The 12,825-nt window shown below is 42.1% G+C and overlaps 1 protein-coding gene across 16 annotated transcripts in view; it reads right to left on the reverse strand.

Annotated features, from left to right (window-relative positions):
- CADPS (calcium dependent secretion activator) overlaps positions 1 to 12,825 on the reverse strand; it is a 476,502-nt gene that overhangs the window by 90,991 nt on the left and 372,686 nt on the right. For 8 of the 16 annotated variants that reach the window (XM_060631484.3, XM_081794958.1, XM_060631478.3 and 5 more), the window contains 4 exons: positions 11,702 to 11,808; positions 6,423 to 6,443; positions 5,058 to 5,214; positions 3,849 to 3,990 (listed from right to left, as the gene is read on the reverse strand). In XM_060631484.3, coding sequence (XP_060487467.1) covers positions 3,849 to 3,990; positions 5,058 to 5,214; positions 6,423 to 6,443; positions 11,702 to 11,808 — 427 coding nt within the window. The remainder of the gene's footprint in view (positions 1 to 3,848; positions 3,991 to 5,057; positions 5,215 to 6,422; positions 6,444 to 11,701; positions 11,809 to 12,825) is intronic. The other 8 variants (XM_060631486.3, XM_060631490.3, XM_081794959.1 and 5 more) reach the window with 1 other exon arrangement.

Consider the following 12,825-nt stretch of genomic DNA (forward strand, 5'->3'; position numbering starts at 1 on the left):
CTGGAGGTGTTTAAGTGGAGATTGAGACATGATCTGTCAAGGAAAAGGTGGTGTGGAGTGGGTACATAGTAGTCCTGGGGAGCTTCGGATTACTTGCTTTCTAAGTTTGCTTCCATGCCAAAGGCCACAATCACTTGACTAACAAGGAGCCAACTCTGAAGAGATGGTAGAAAGGCTGCCCAACATCAGTGAGGGCCAAAAGCTCATATTCAGGGCTGCAGGGAGAGTTGGGGACAACCTTCCCAGCAATGGCCCTATGACCTTTCCTAATGGACACCCATGAGGGCGCTATGGGCTCTAGCTTGAGCCTATTCTTGACAGGCTGATGGCCTTCCGCTGTGGTTATAGAAACGGTACAACAACATTTTCCACAAATGCATTGAGATGCTGATCATGACGGTTATCTGGCTTAAGGGACACAGAGATGCAGCGACCCATTCTCCCTTGCAGAGATGGAAGGCCATCTTTCTAGAGAAAAGCGGCACTAGAACTTGGCCATGTTACTCTATCAAGTAGCTTCAGTTGTATCAAGCTCAAAGGATTATATTTCTGCTTTATTTTGCAGGTCTGTATTTTGAAATAAGAAAATCTGAAGAAGAAAGAATACTTCTGTTTTTAGCAAACTCAATATATCGGTAGCATTTTCTTTTCAGAGTGCTGCTTTTCTTTAATAACTTGAATGCTAGTTTCTCTTGCAGTAAGCTTTACAATGCATTTCTCAGTCATTTTACTTATAATCAGGTGCCTGTAATCACAACTTTTGAAAAATGGAAGAACAGAGCTATTTGAATATAACAATTATTTGAGGGAAAGGCTGTGTGTATGTATTGTCTGTGTGTGTCTGTGTGTGTATGTGTGTGTGTGTGTGTGTGTGTGTGTGCGCGTGCGTCTGTGTTTGTGTGTAATGGAGAAACGAACACGTGGTAAGATTAGAGAAGGTTGTACAAACGGAATCTATTTACCTAAGTCAGTTTCTTGTTCTTGAGTACGCATAATAATAATAATAATAATAATAATAATAAACATTCCAAAAACAGCATTCTTTACTTGGGAAAAAAATACGAAAAGGAAAATGAATCTCTGCTTCTTCACTAGTGGTCAGATAAAAGTTTGTACTTTCTCGGGGCGCCTGGGTGGCTCAGTCGGTTAAGCGGCCGACTTCGGCCCAGGTCATGATCTCGCGGTCCGTGAGTTCGAGCCCCGCATCGGGCTCTTTGCTGACAGCTCAGAGCCTGGAGCCTGTTTCAGATTCTGTGTCTCCCTCTCTCTGACCCTCCCCCGTTCATGCTTTGTCTCTCTCTGTCTCAAAAATAAATAAACGTTAAAAAAAAAAAAAAGAGTTTGTACTTTCTCTTCACGTGATAGGAAGTATAGAGAGACTCATTGTTAGCACATAAAAGGAAGTCCCAAGGTCTTTTTACCCTTCATTTTGTGCCGGCCATTTCTGCAAATCTGTCATAGCACCCACGTTCTGTTTACAAATCAGCTAATAAAATGTGTGTGGTTTCAAAGAATTGTAATTTCATGTATGTTTTAGTTGGCACTTCCAAATGTGTCCATATACTCCAAAAGGCATGTACTATTTACCACGAATTGAACAGACCACAATCACGGCCGCTAACCAAGAGCACAGTTTGACCCACAAAAAGCTACTTGAGAAGAGAAAAAAAAAACATCTACATAAAACATTCCCAAGCTATTATTCACAACTATTCATGCTTCCCTAATGGTCAGATCTTTAAATTACTGATCCAAGAGTTCAAATTTTATTCTTTTAATCATTCAAAAGAAATCCCCAACAAAACCCTCCCTAACACGTCCATTTGTGAAAGTCATTTTGATTCTACCTTTATTTCTGATGTTATCGAGAATATTTAATGCTGTAAGAGGAATAACAGATATCTGCTTGAAGAATTTAACAGATTATAAAATGACGTCAATGACATTCTCCCAGAGCTTCATGACAATTCTCAGATACCGGGTAGGGACATTTTAAAAAGTCAGTTTTATAGAGGAGAAGTTCAGAGAGTTTCAAAGTCTTGCCTTCTGGCTGGTAAGTGGAGGGCAAGGCCCTAATCCCAGGGCCCTTGAAGAAATAGTGACGGATACCAATCATTTCCTCCCATGTTTGGTAGTAACAGCATCCACATTTAAACCCAAGTAAGTACAAGCTATTTCAAGACCATTATTTCAAGCTATTTTGAAAATGTGAATATTACTCATTTGAACCTTTCCCTTTTCTCAGCTGTTCTCCACAGCACAAGTGGCTTGAATATAATGAGCATTTACAAAAAAATACAGCCCCTCGTTCACGCTTGATCATTAAGGGACCCAGTTTAACTCTCCTGCGTTAGAAGTCAGCAGGGCCATATTAAGAGAAGGTTATAAACCTGAGAATAACAAGCCAAGATTTAGATTTCTTGGTACTTGCGAATGAAGAGCAACTACCTATTAACTTGCTTTCAGTAGGGTAAGTCAAGAAACTTCTCCTGTGGCTTAGACGTGGGGGAGGGGGGCGGGTGATGTGTGGCTGAGAAAGCTATTTTGCACTCATTTCTTTGTCAGTTAGAGTCATGCAGTGTAATATGAAGAGGAAGAATCTTAATCCAGAAAACTGTGTAGAGACAGGGCACAAGTCAAGTCCTTGAACTTGAGGGAAATGTTTTAGATATTTGTTCTGAAGTACCTCAAAGTGTGCTGTACCTACCCCCATGATGCTCTATACTGATTGTTACTTCTCAAAGATGGAAAGGACTAGAAAGAACAAAATGCTTTTCTTAAAGAAAAGAAAAAACAAAAAGGAATCTGACAGGGCAAAATTAATACCAGGCTTTATTGGAGCTTTTCAAACCATACCAGAAAATTCTCAACACCTAGCAGCCCTCTACTTCTCTAGAAAGGGGAGCCTAAGACTGACCCTCCAGCATTCTTGAGTCACAGCCCTCCTTCTTGCTGGGGACACAGGTGGCACTGATTCTGCCAGACATTTCCAATGGGATCTAAGATTTGCTAAGCAATTGTGGAAATTGCCAAATTTACACCCTACAGGATTTCCGGTCGTTGGTCCTACAGGAGCGATGTCCCATTGACAAAATAAGAGGTCAAATACATTTAGGAAGCTCCAGGTTAAACAGAGTTAAATAAGGGTCTGTATTACCATGCTCTCAGAGCTTTCAAATATGCTGCTGTGCTTTCTGCTTCTCCAGGAGATACAGGTGTGGGGTGGATGAGTGGGGTAGATAGACTTTCCTAAACATATCTGGCCACAGTGAAGTCTTCTCTCAAAGTGTGTCTCCAAGGCCTAGACCAGGAAATGGCAAACTGTAGCCTACAGGACAGTTTCCTGGTTTTGAAAATAAAGTTTTATGGGAACGCGGCCACACTCATTCATTTGCCTTTTTGTCTGGTTTTGGTTTTTCACTACAAGGGTAGAGCTGAGTAGTTGTGACAGAGATTATGCCCCCTTGGAAAGCCTAAATATTCACTACCTGGCCTTTAATAGAAAGAGTTTGCTTGGCTAGACCCCTATGGAACACACTGTGGGAAACGTTAATTCCTAGGGGTATCACCACTGGAGTCAGCTACACAGTACTAACATCACAGCCAGGTTTCTATCCCTTATTTCTTGTTTATCTTGTGCAATAAAACAAAGATTTCACTTCATAAAACATTTCTCAACCTCCTTCTCCCTCCCCCACTTATGGGTGAGCATCACAGTTAGAAACATGTACAGTGTTTGCTCTCTGTCCTTGCTAACGATAAAAACTGTGACACCGTTAATCCATTTCTGTATGACTGTCCAGCCATTTGCACCCAAACTCCGATGATATCAAAAGAGGCTTCCTTACTTGACTGGTTCCCATGACTCCCGCTCAAAGCCCCTGTGAATGGATTGTGCAATTGAGGACTCCATCAAATCCACATATCTAACCACAAGTGGGGCAAACAGGTCTTGCAGGTGTTTGTGAAATTTTCCATTGCACAAATTATCTAGAACAGATAAGCAAAAGCTTGGTAAGAACCCACAGTTGGTTTATCAGTATACAATGTACATACAGAAGGGATTGTCTTCTATATTAAATATACCGTTTCTGGGGGAGGCGAAAAAGAAGCAGGGGGGAGGTAATAAAAGTATATGAATGGCACTGAAGCTCATGATTCAATCTGTGTGGGAGGAAAATGGAATTCAAAAACATTTTACCCATTTGTTTTGTTCTTCTAAAAAGGGAAAGCAATCACGCTCCTTTAAAAACACAGTGAGGGGCACCTGGGTGGCTCAGTCGGTTGAGCGTCCGACTTCGGCTCAGGTCATGATCTCACAGTACGTGGGTTCGAGCCCTGCGTCTGGCTCTGTGCTGACAGCTCAGAGCCAGGAGCCTGCTTCCGATTCTGTGTCTCCCTCTCTCTCTGCCCCTCCCCCACTCACACTCTGTTTCTCTCTCCTTCAAAAATAAATAAACATTAAAAAAAATTAAAAAAATTAACTCTAAAAATACAGTGAAAACAATAATCGACAACTGTTTTTCAGGTTTTCCTTGCACCCACTCCCCTCCCTCCCGTGACATGCCCAGAAAGAAAGAGCATTCTGTCCCCCTCCCCTCCTTCATCACTTCTTGGAAGGAAGGTTTATTTTATGGCTATGTGTTGCTGTAAGGTACTGAAACGGTTGGGGTGTTATTTAGCTGGAAATTGTTTTTCATCTAGAAAACATCTTGCAATAAAAATTTCAAAATGTGAAGAGGTTAAGTTAATTAGCTTGTTCAAAAGCAAATACAACACACAGGCATGGGTCCCACTTATCACACAGCTCTTGAGCTCTCCTGCCTAGGGAAGAGAGGGCTTTCCTGTAACAGGACATTTGTTGGAAGAACGAGAATGGCCATCAGCTGTAAGCTTGTGTTGTTTTTAAAGTCATAAGAAAACTACGAAGGGGGTTCACGAGCCTGTAGTCTGCCTGGGACAGAGGAGACATCTCATTGATCTGTTTATTTACCTATTATTGATCTATTTATCTGCACACTACTTAGGAAAGTCAACCAGTCGAAGACGATACGTACAATCAGTACGGAGAAAATCATTCAGCAGCTGAAACAGTGGAAAACTGTCCCATGTGTCTGGGGGCTGCACCTCTAACGCCGCATCCATATCCACTGCAAAGAGTGACAGGAACGTCTCCGCATGCTCCACCATCAAGTCTGACCACCACGCAAAGGCCTTTGAAATTTGGCAGAAAAACAACAGACAAAGAGGCGATGAGCTTTTCTCTCCCACTGAAGATGTGAAGTCAAGTCCTCACTGGTCAAGATTAACGGTGCATCAGCAGGGTTTGGTGACTTTATTGTAAAAAGAACAGCATTTTTCAGACAAGTGGGCTTTTACGTGTCCCGAGGCAATGCTTTTCATAATTCCAGGCCTGCCTTCAAACGTATTCTGATCTGCTGGTCAGAGGACGCAGCTGGAGGAATGGCAGACGTGGAACTTCTGTTCAATTTACAATAATCCAGTACGTTTTGAGTCATGCTCTTTGTCACTGCTGTTGGCTAGCTCTTGCTCTAGGGTATTCGAATTTGGGAGTTTCTTCACTGTGTTTATGGGTTTTCTGCTGGTCTAACTTGAAAATTTGCAATTATTATTCACTTACATCTATACATCTGGGCTTAAAGGTCTACGGTCTCATACAAGCTCAGCAACTCATTATTTCTCTATGCATCGGTAATGTCACTCCTATTTCATACCAAGGCAAAGGAAACCATTGTTCCAATTGTCACCAAACTTTTGAGTCAAAATCTCTTTCAGCAGGGAGCCTCTGGTGTTGCATCCTGCCTGTAGGGAAGATCAGGCTTACGCTAGGAAGCACTCAGTAAGATCAGGACTTACTTTTCTGGGGGCCGGACATGTATGTACATTGAAAACCAAAAAATATCAGTGAAGTAACTCATTTTCATGCACGTGGGTCCTTGGAAATCATTGTGCAGGGTCTCAGGGACAACATTCGCATCGGACGAGGCCAGATGTGAATGCCATTCAAAGGCATGCATGCATGTTGACTAATCATTTCTGGCAGGGAGCATGCAGAATGAGTGGCGGTGTCAACAGCCCCCCCCCCCCCTTTTTTTTCCTGATTTCAAAGAGAGCAGAGAAACAAAAGCAAATTGGCTGCCCGTCTTGTCCCCCAGCCCCCAACCCAATGCCGTAAAGTATTTACATTGGAAACACTTTCCGGAGCATTCACCAACAAAAAAGATGGGAAGGCGTTTGGAAACATGAAAGATGATTATGGAAATAATTCCATAAATGAAAAGAGTTTGTTCAATGGCCAAGCTCTTCTGTGATTCATTAGTTATTTGGGGATATTCTAACAGCCACTAGGAGGCAGAATAGGGGTCCACCTCTCTTCTTTCATGAGATTTCATTTTACTTACTTCTCCTTTATCAACATGTGGCTGGTTTGCAAATTAAATGGAAAAAATCAAGTCATGGACCATTCTGCAAGGTCAGCGTGGCTGGAAATTGACACCTGCTGTTTCCATTTTAACTTACAGTAAAACCTCACCGACTCAGAGTAAGGAGAGAAGAGAGATGCTCGCCTGTCAGCAAAAAAGCTTACATTATGGGGTTTTCTAAAAAGAGATATCATTTTACTGCTTTCAAATGCAGTCAGTACTTGGGCATGAAAGTCAAAGGCGTTCGCTGGTTGCCATATAAGTGTCTCATAAATGTAGAGTTTTTTTAAAACTTCTGATAACCATAGACCCACTGATGCTTAAAGTGAAGTCAAAGAGATAGAAGCTTTAACTTCAGAGGTCCTGGGATAAAACTTGTGAGAAGAGCCGTTAGAATTTCCAGAGAAAGTTGAGATCATGTCAAACATTCCACTTCAGAAAAATGAAAAGAGCCACATCTGCAGTTGAATTGCCACAAGGATTTGTGTCTGAATCGATGAGGTTTTATTGTGGGTTTCCTGCCTGGGCACGAGGGCCCTGGGGTGTGGGGCTGGCTCCACACTGACTACCTGGCTAAATCCGGCAGAGGAAGAAATCCTCCGCCCACCCCCGGAGCTCTCCCAGCCACCTGTGTTTTGGGCAGAGACCTTGAAAATACTGGAACTTGCTGGAGTCCCACTCCCACCCCCACCCCTAGATGGCGGGATGACTCTCATTAATCCTGAGGCAGGAGATTTGCAAACTTCACAAAGACGCCAAATGTTGGCTGGTACTTCCTCATTAGTTATTTTATGAACTTTATAGCTTCAGGGTGAGTCCAAGTAAACAGTTACTGGGAAGACTGAGTTGCCTACTCAGATATGATTTTGCTCTAGGATGACGGGGGCGGGGGTGGGGGGGCGGGGTGTGGAGAAAAAGAAAGAGAGAGAGAAAAAAAAGAACAAAAAACCAATCCTAAATGTTTGAAATTCCAAATTTCTTAGCCCAACTTCACGCCTGGTTCTTACTAGGTTTATTGAAATGTTGCAAACCAGAGGCCCAAATAAGCACCCACTTCTATCTATAGAGAGCCTAGTCCCTCATTGGAATTTCATAAAATTGAGCAATTATCTATAGCTGTTGCATGAATAGGTATATGGATAGGTAACCCTACAAAGAACAATGACTATTACGATATGAATGATCACTATTGAAGTCTGGCAGAGAAACTTTGGATTCTAAAGTCAAGATCATTTAAATATAATAGCTGTAGGAGAAATGAAGACCAAATCTACTTCTGTCCACCCAAGGTAATTCTTCCAGAACCACATCAGGAGGTTCTGGAGAAAAGATTCTGGCAAGGGCAGTCACAACCAAAAAGCCATTATCATAATTTCAATCAAATGAACAGAATCCGTGTGACTGGGTTGGGCAAGGCAAGCTTGAAAATTTAAAAAAACCACCAAAACAAAACCTAACAACTATATTTATCTCACGCTTGTTCATACAGGTGAATGCTACTTTGGTACACGACTGAACTCAAAGTCTGTGGGCATCCGAAGCCTTTGGAGATCTTTTCCAAAGATAATAAGGAGCTGTGCTTTGGCTTCTAAATACTTACCCGCTCATTTCACTATTTAAAGGCAAAGATGTATGCTTTAGGAATACAGTCCACCACACTGAACACATTGTCTATTTTGTACACAAACTACATGTATATATGTACCCCTTCGTGTACCACAATACATATATACATATACATACGTATACATAGAGAGAGATTGGAAAGGGAGAGCACTGATACGTGAAGGCATTATTCGTGTGTATGTGTGTGCGTGCATGTGGGAATAACTTCAGCTCTCAGAGCAGAATTAAGCTGAGATTAAGAAATAAATGTGACAACTACCACCGTATCGTGCATGCGTGTATGTGTGACATAGTTCCAGCTGATGAGAATGTTTTCTCTTGGGGTATTTAATTACTTTGTACTGGAATTAAAGATGATTCTAAGGATTGTTGGTTTTTTTTGGTGAGGGAGGCAAGTCTGCTTGTCACATTTGTTTGTGTAGAGCCACGAAACGCCATGGCTCCACGGCCGAGATCCATGCTTAGGGTTTAGTGATTTTCTTGAGTGTATCTGAGCGATCAGAGAAGATGCAAGGAGGACTGGTCAGTAGAAAAAAAAATCTTCATACTTCATTCTTTTTGGCAGCCAAACCTCGTCTTAAACATATCAGAGCAAATTCTACTTCGTTAGCTGTAGTCCAGGGGGCTCTCGACCCAGCTCTACTTTGAAATCAGCTGGGCAGTTTTACAAATTACTAATACTCAGCTCCTCCCCGTGAGATTCTGACTCCTCGAGCTGGGGTGACACCCTGGCATCAGTAAGTTTTAAGGGCTTTCCAGGTGATTGCAATCTGTAAGTGAACGCTCCGAACAAACGGTGCCTTTCTGGATGCTTCCACCTTGAAAAGAGCCCCTTCTTCTTTCCACATATTCTGTCTGTACCTTTCACTTGACACTTTCCACATAGTTTTGTCCCTTTTCATGATCACATACTCAATATATTTGGCTTCCTTAGCAATTCGTCCCCAAAAATGCAACAGCCAAGCTTTGCTGAGGACTTACTACGTGCCAGGCATAACGCCAGACACTTTACTTCATGCGGACTTCCATCCCCAAACGACCATCTGAGGTAGATTCTATTATTCTCTCTCATTTACAGGATAAGAGAGGTTACGCAACCAGGTCGAGATCATAAAGCAAGGGGCAGGTAAAGCTGGAATTCGAACTCAAGCTTCTCTGACACAGAACCCGAGCTCCTGGCCACTATGCACTGTATTGTTTGAAGGTCAAGACTGCCTTATGTTTCCTTGTTCTCCCAAAAAGCACTGAGGTAGGTTGCCTCGGTGCTTAGCAGATAGGTAACTTTTGATCCATTCATGAAATTCTGTGATTGGGTGAAATTACTAATTCAGGAAATGATCCTGTACACGTCTCTAAAACCGAATCAAGTCTCCCAATTCCAAAGTGTGCTGAAGTTTTCAGTCTAACTTCTAATGGAAACAGAATTGGATTTATTCCTACCCTATTTACTTACCCCGAATGCCTTTTCAATGCATAAGATTAAAATATTTTTATGATGATGGTTATTAGGGCAGTTTAAGATGATGATTAGCGCTTACTGAGAAAAGTGCTTGTTTGGAAAAGTAAAACAAACAAAAACGTCTTCTTTGTAATATCAGCTTCCCTTTGGTACCTCTTTTGAGTAATTTAGGAAAATATCCATCCTTCCTTAGCCTGTAGCAGCCTGAGAGTATCACGTGATTACAAATGAAGCATGTCTGTCACTTTTGTTCTTCTTTTAGTTAAAAGCACAGCAGCACAGCTGTGACTGAGGAAAGCCATCCTCTTCGTATCCAGGTCTTTAGAAATGTGTAGATTCGGTTTGGCATCATGGGAAAAGCCTCAACATCCAAATCAGGGGAGGGCAGGCCAGAACCCCTGCGGAGCTCTGGAAATGATTCGGTGGACACCCAGAAAGAACGTACTTACCGTCACCAAAACCCCCAAGGCCCCCAATCTGAAAAGGATGTCCTCTAGGATGGAGTCGAAAAAAAAAATTATCCTAGCCCAACTTAATTTTATATGTCTGGAGGTAGGTCCTAGTTTCCAGGTTTGCAGGGGGTTGATTTGGCCCCTCTTCTCATTCCTGGCTGTGCACCGCTTGGAGTTAGTTACACTCGCCTCAAAGGGTCTTCACCCCGTTCTTAGGAGGGTTTTGGGGGGGATGATTCTTTGACACTCTCTCTATATATAAATACTGTATATATGATTCACATACAGACAGTTGTAGAGGAAGATTAGTATCACTCTGGCTAGCTACTGGTTACTACATTCGGTACTCAACTGCTGTGGTAAAGGTAAGTACAGACGGACGTAGGAAACTAAGACAGGCTAAGGACAGGATCCAGGCAGGTAGAAGGCGCGTGTCGGGATGTAACTGCACTTGTTGTTAAGTATATCACTCGCTTCATGCACGCACAAGAGAACCCCCACATTTACCCTGCCGTGGAGGGCCATTTCACAAGCAGTCCACTGGAAGTTGCCGTTACATTCCTCGGGTCAGTGTTAGAAAGCAGGAGCACCCAGGAAAAATCCCAGTAGAAGACATGATACTTGGAAGGGCATGCACAGACTATGACAGCAGGTGGCTGGCTCATTCGGCTTAGTCACATACCTCTTTTCCCTGCCACGATCAGCCGTGATTGAGTGGAACAGTAGAAAAACAGGGAGGAAATTTAAATATGCAATCAGGCATTAGTCGGGACGATTGGATTTATGGTGTATTATATATTATGTAACTATACTGTCAATTTTCCTGTATCATGGGAATGATCATTTTAAGTGCTTGAGAAATTGCTTTTATGGAGTGCCTTGGTTCCCCTCTTGCTGCAGAACTGAATGGAGAGGAAGAGCGAAAATTAATGCAATTTTCAAAAAGGTTATTTTAAGAGCAATTTTAAATCTCGGTTTCTGAAACAGGAAGTGACAAAATAGTTTGACCATAATGGAATCCTGGGATCTTTTTTCTTTTGGAAGTGTTGGGTTGTTTAAGTCCTTGCAGTTTTGGGATTTAGTTAGCCTTGAAATCCCTTAGTTTACAGTTATTATCAAAACGATCGTTTTGACAGTGGTTCGTAAAAGAAAAAGAAAAAGTAGGCTGTATTTATTCAGATGTATGTTGGAGAATCGACAAGTTGAACAACACAGAATAATCTGCTTCCGTCACTGCATTTAGCAACCTAGGTCATCCGAGATTAACCAGTGAAGGCTCTCGTGCGAGCGGAGTAAGTTACAGAGATAAATTCAAAAACATGGCCTGCGATCCACACACCAAATAAAATAAATAAAAACAACAGTGGTGGCGACAACAACAACCACAAAAGACCAAAAAGTATCGTGTGTGTTCCCGACGATAACCTTGTGCTGCTGGAATACATGTTATCTTTAAAATACACTCACCTCTTTTGCTTGTTGTTAGAAACATCTGAAAACTTAAAGCTGAAATGTATAACATGTAGCCACCTTTTGTTTGTTTTAAACGACCTTCCAAGGGCTTCTCCTTGCAAAACTTCCACTCGCCTTCTCTTTGCAAGGCCAGTTAAAAGAACATGTGTGTTAAGGCATCTCGTTGGTTTGAATTGCTGGGAGGATGGGGTCTGCACTTTCCCGCTAAGGGACACCCAGAGAAACAACTTCCCGCCCGGCCCACTCACCTCCGCGTGGTGCTCCTCATTCTGTTGGAGAACCTCAATGACTAGTTCAGCAAGACGGATTGTGTCTTCGAGCTTTTTGGCAGGAGTGATTAATCGGCCTACATTTTCTGTAGTACAAGAATTGGTGTTAAAATTCAGTGAGAGCTTCGGGCTAGTTTTGCGGCCATTAGAACTAGTGGATAAGACATTTCAAATCATCACCAATTTTTTTTTTCTAAAGGTTCATGCAAATGTCCAGTGCCATGTAATTAGTAGTGAGCAGACCATAAAGCCATTTTGTTATTAACACCATCCTCATTATAATACATATTAAGAAAAAGCAGTGCTCCAGCTGCAAATTTTCATAGTAAGGCTATATTAAGTTTATGACAGCCCATTTCCAATTGAGTGACATTTTGTACACACGTTCTTTAAAGACAGCATAAATGCACTATCTTACATCACTCTCTAGACTGTGTTCGCGCTACCTGAGGCAGGACTCTGACCCCTGACTGCTGTGACATTTGTTTCCTGGATTTGTCCCTGAACGTTTGGTACTTCAGCTTTGTTTTTCATTACAGGTCTGCATGTTTAACAGGTATTGGAATGTTCATTTGGAACAAACAGAATCAAACGTCTGGCTGTTTGAAGTTGTCCAGGGAGGAAACTGAAAGCTAACGGACATTCCTGAGCTATTAGGTAGAAGACAGGATAGAATCATTAAAAGGGCGTTGGGGGTAGAGGACTGGAGGAAGGGATGGTAGTCTGTGCCACTGGTTGGTAGGATTGAAATTTTATTTGGGGGGTGGGGGGGTGGTGGCAATAATGTACTCAAAACTGGTTCTTTGTTGTTAGTTTTTATTATGTTGAAAGCATTGTATTTTGATCTGACCCAAGACCAAACGGAACCCTGGTTCAGGGTGAGTCTTTCCAAGAGCGGATTCAGGAATGTTTGGTGATGTCATTATGTTACCAAAAATGAGAAACTTTTTTTTCCTGGGGGAAATCTTTTTATTTAAAATGTAATGATATTCCTAGCCAATGAAATTGCTTGAATTCAACCAGTCTGAACCCACAGGGGATCCTCTATTTCATGTTTAAACCTTCGAACTCTGAAGCCTCGGAGATGTTGGGAGCACACGGGG

Source organism: Panthera onca, chromosome A2, assembly GCF_046562875.1.
Source record: "Panthera onca isolate mPanOnc1 chromosome A2, mPanOnc1 haplotype 2, whole genome shotgun sequence".
NCBI lineage: Eukaryota > Metazoa > Chordata > Mammalia > Carnivora > Felidae > Panthera > Panthera onca.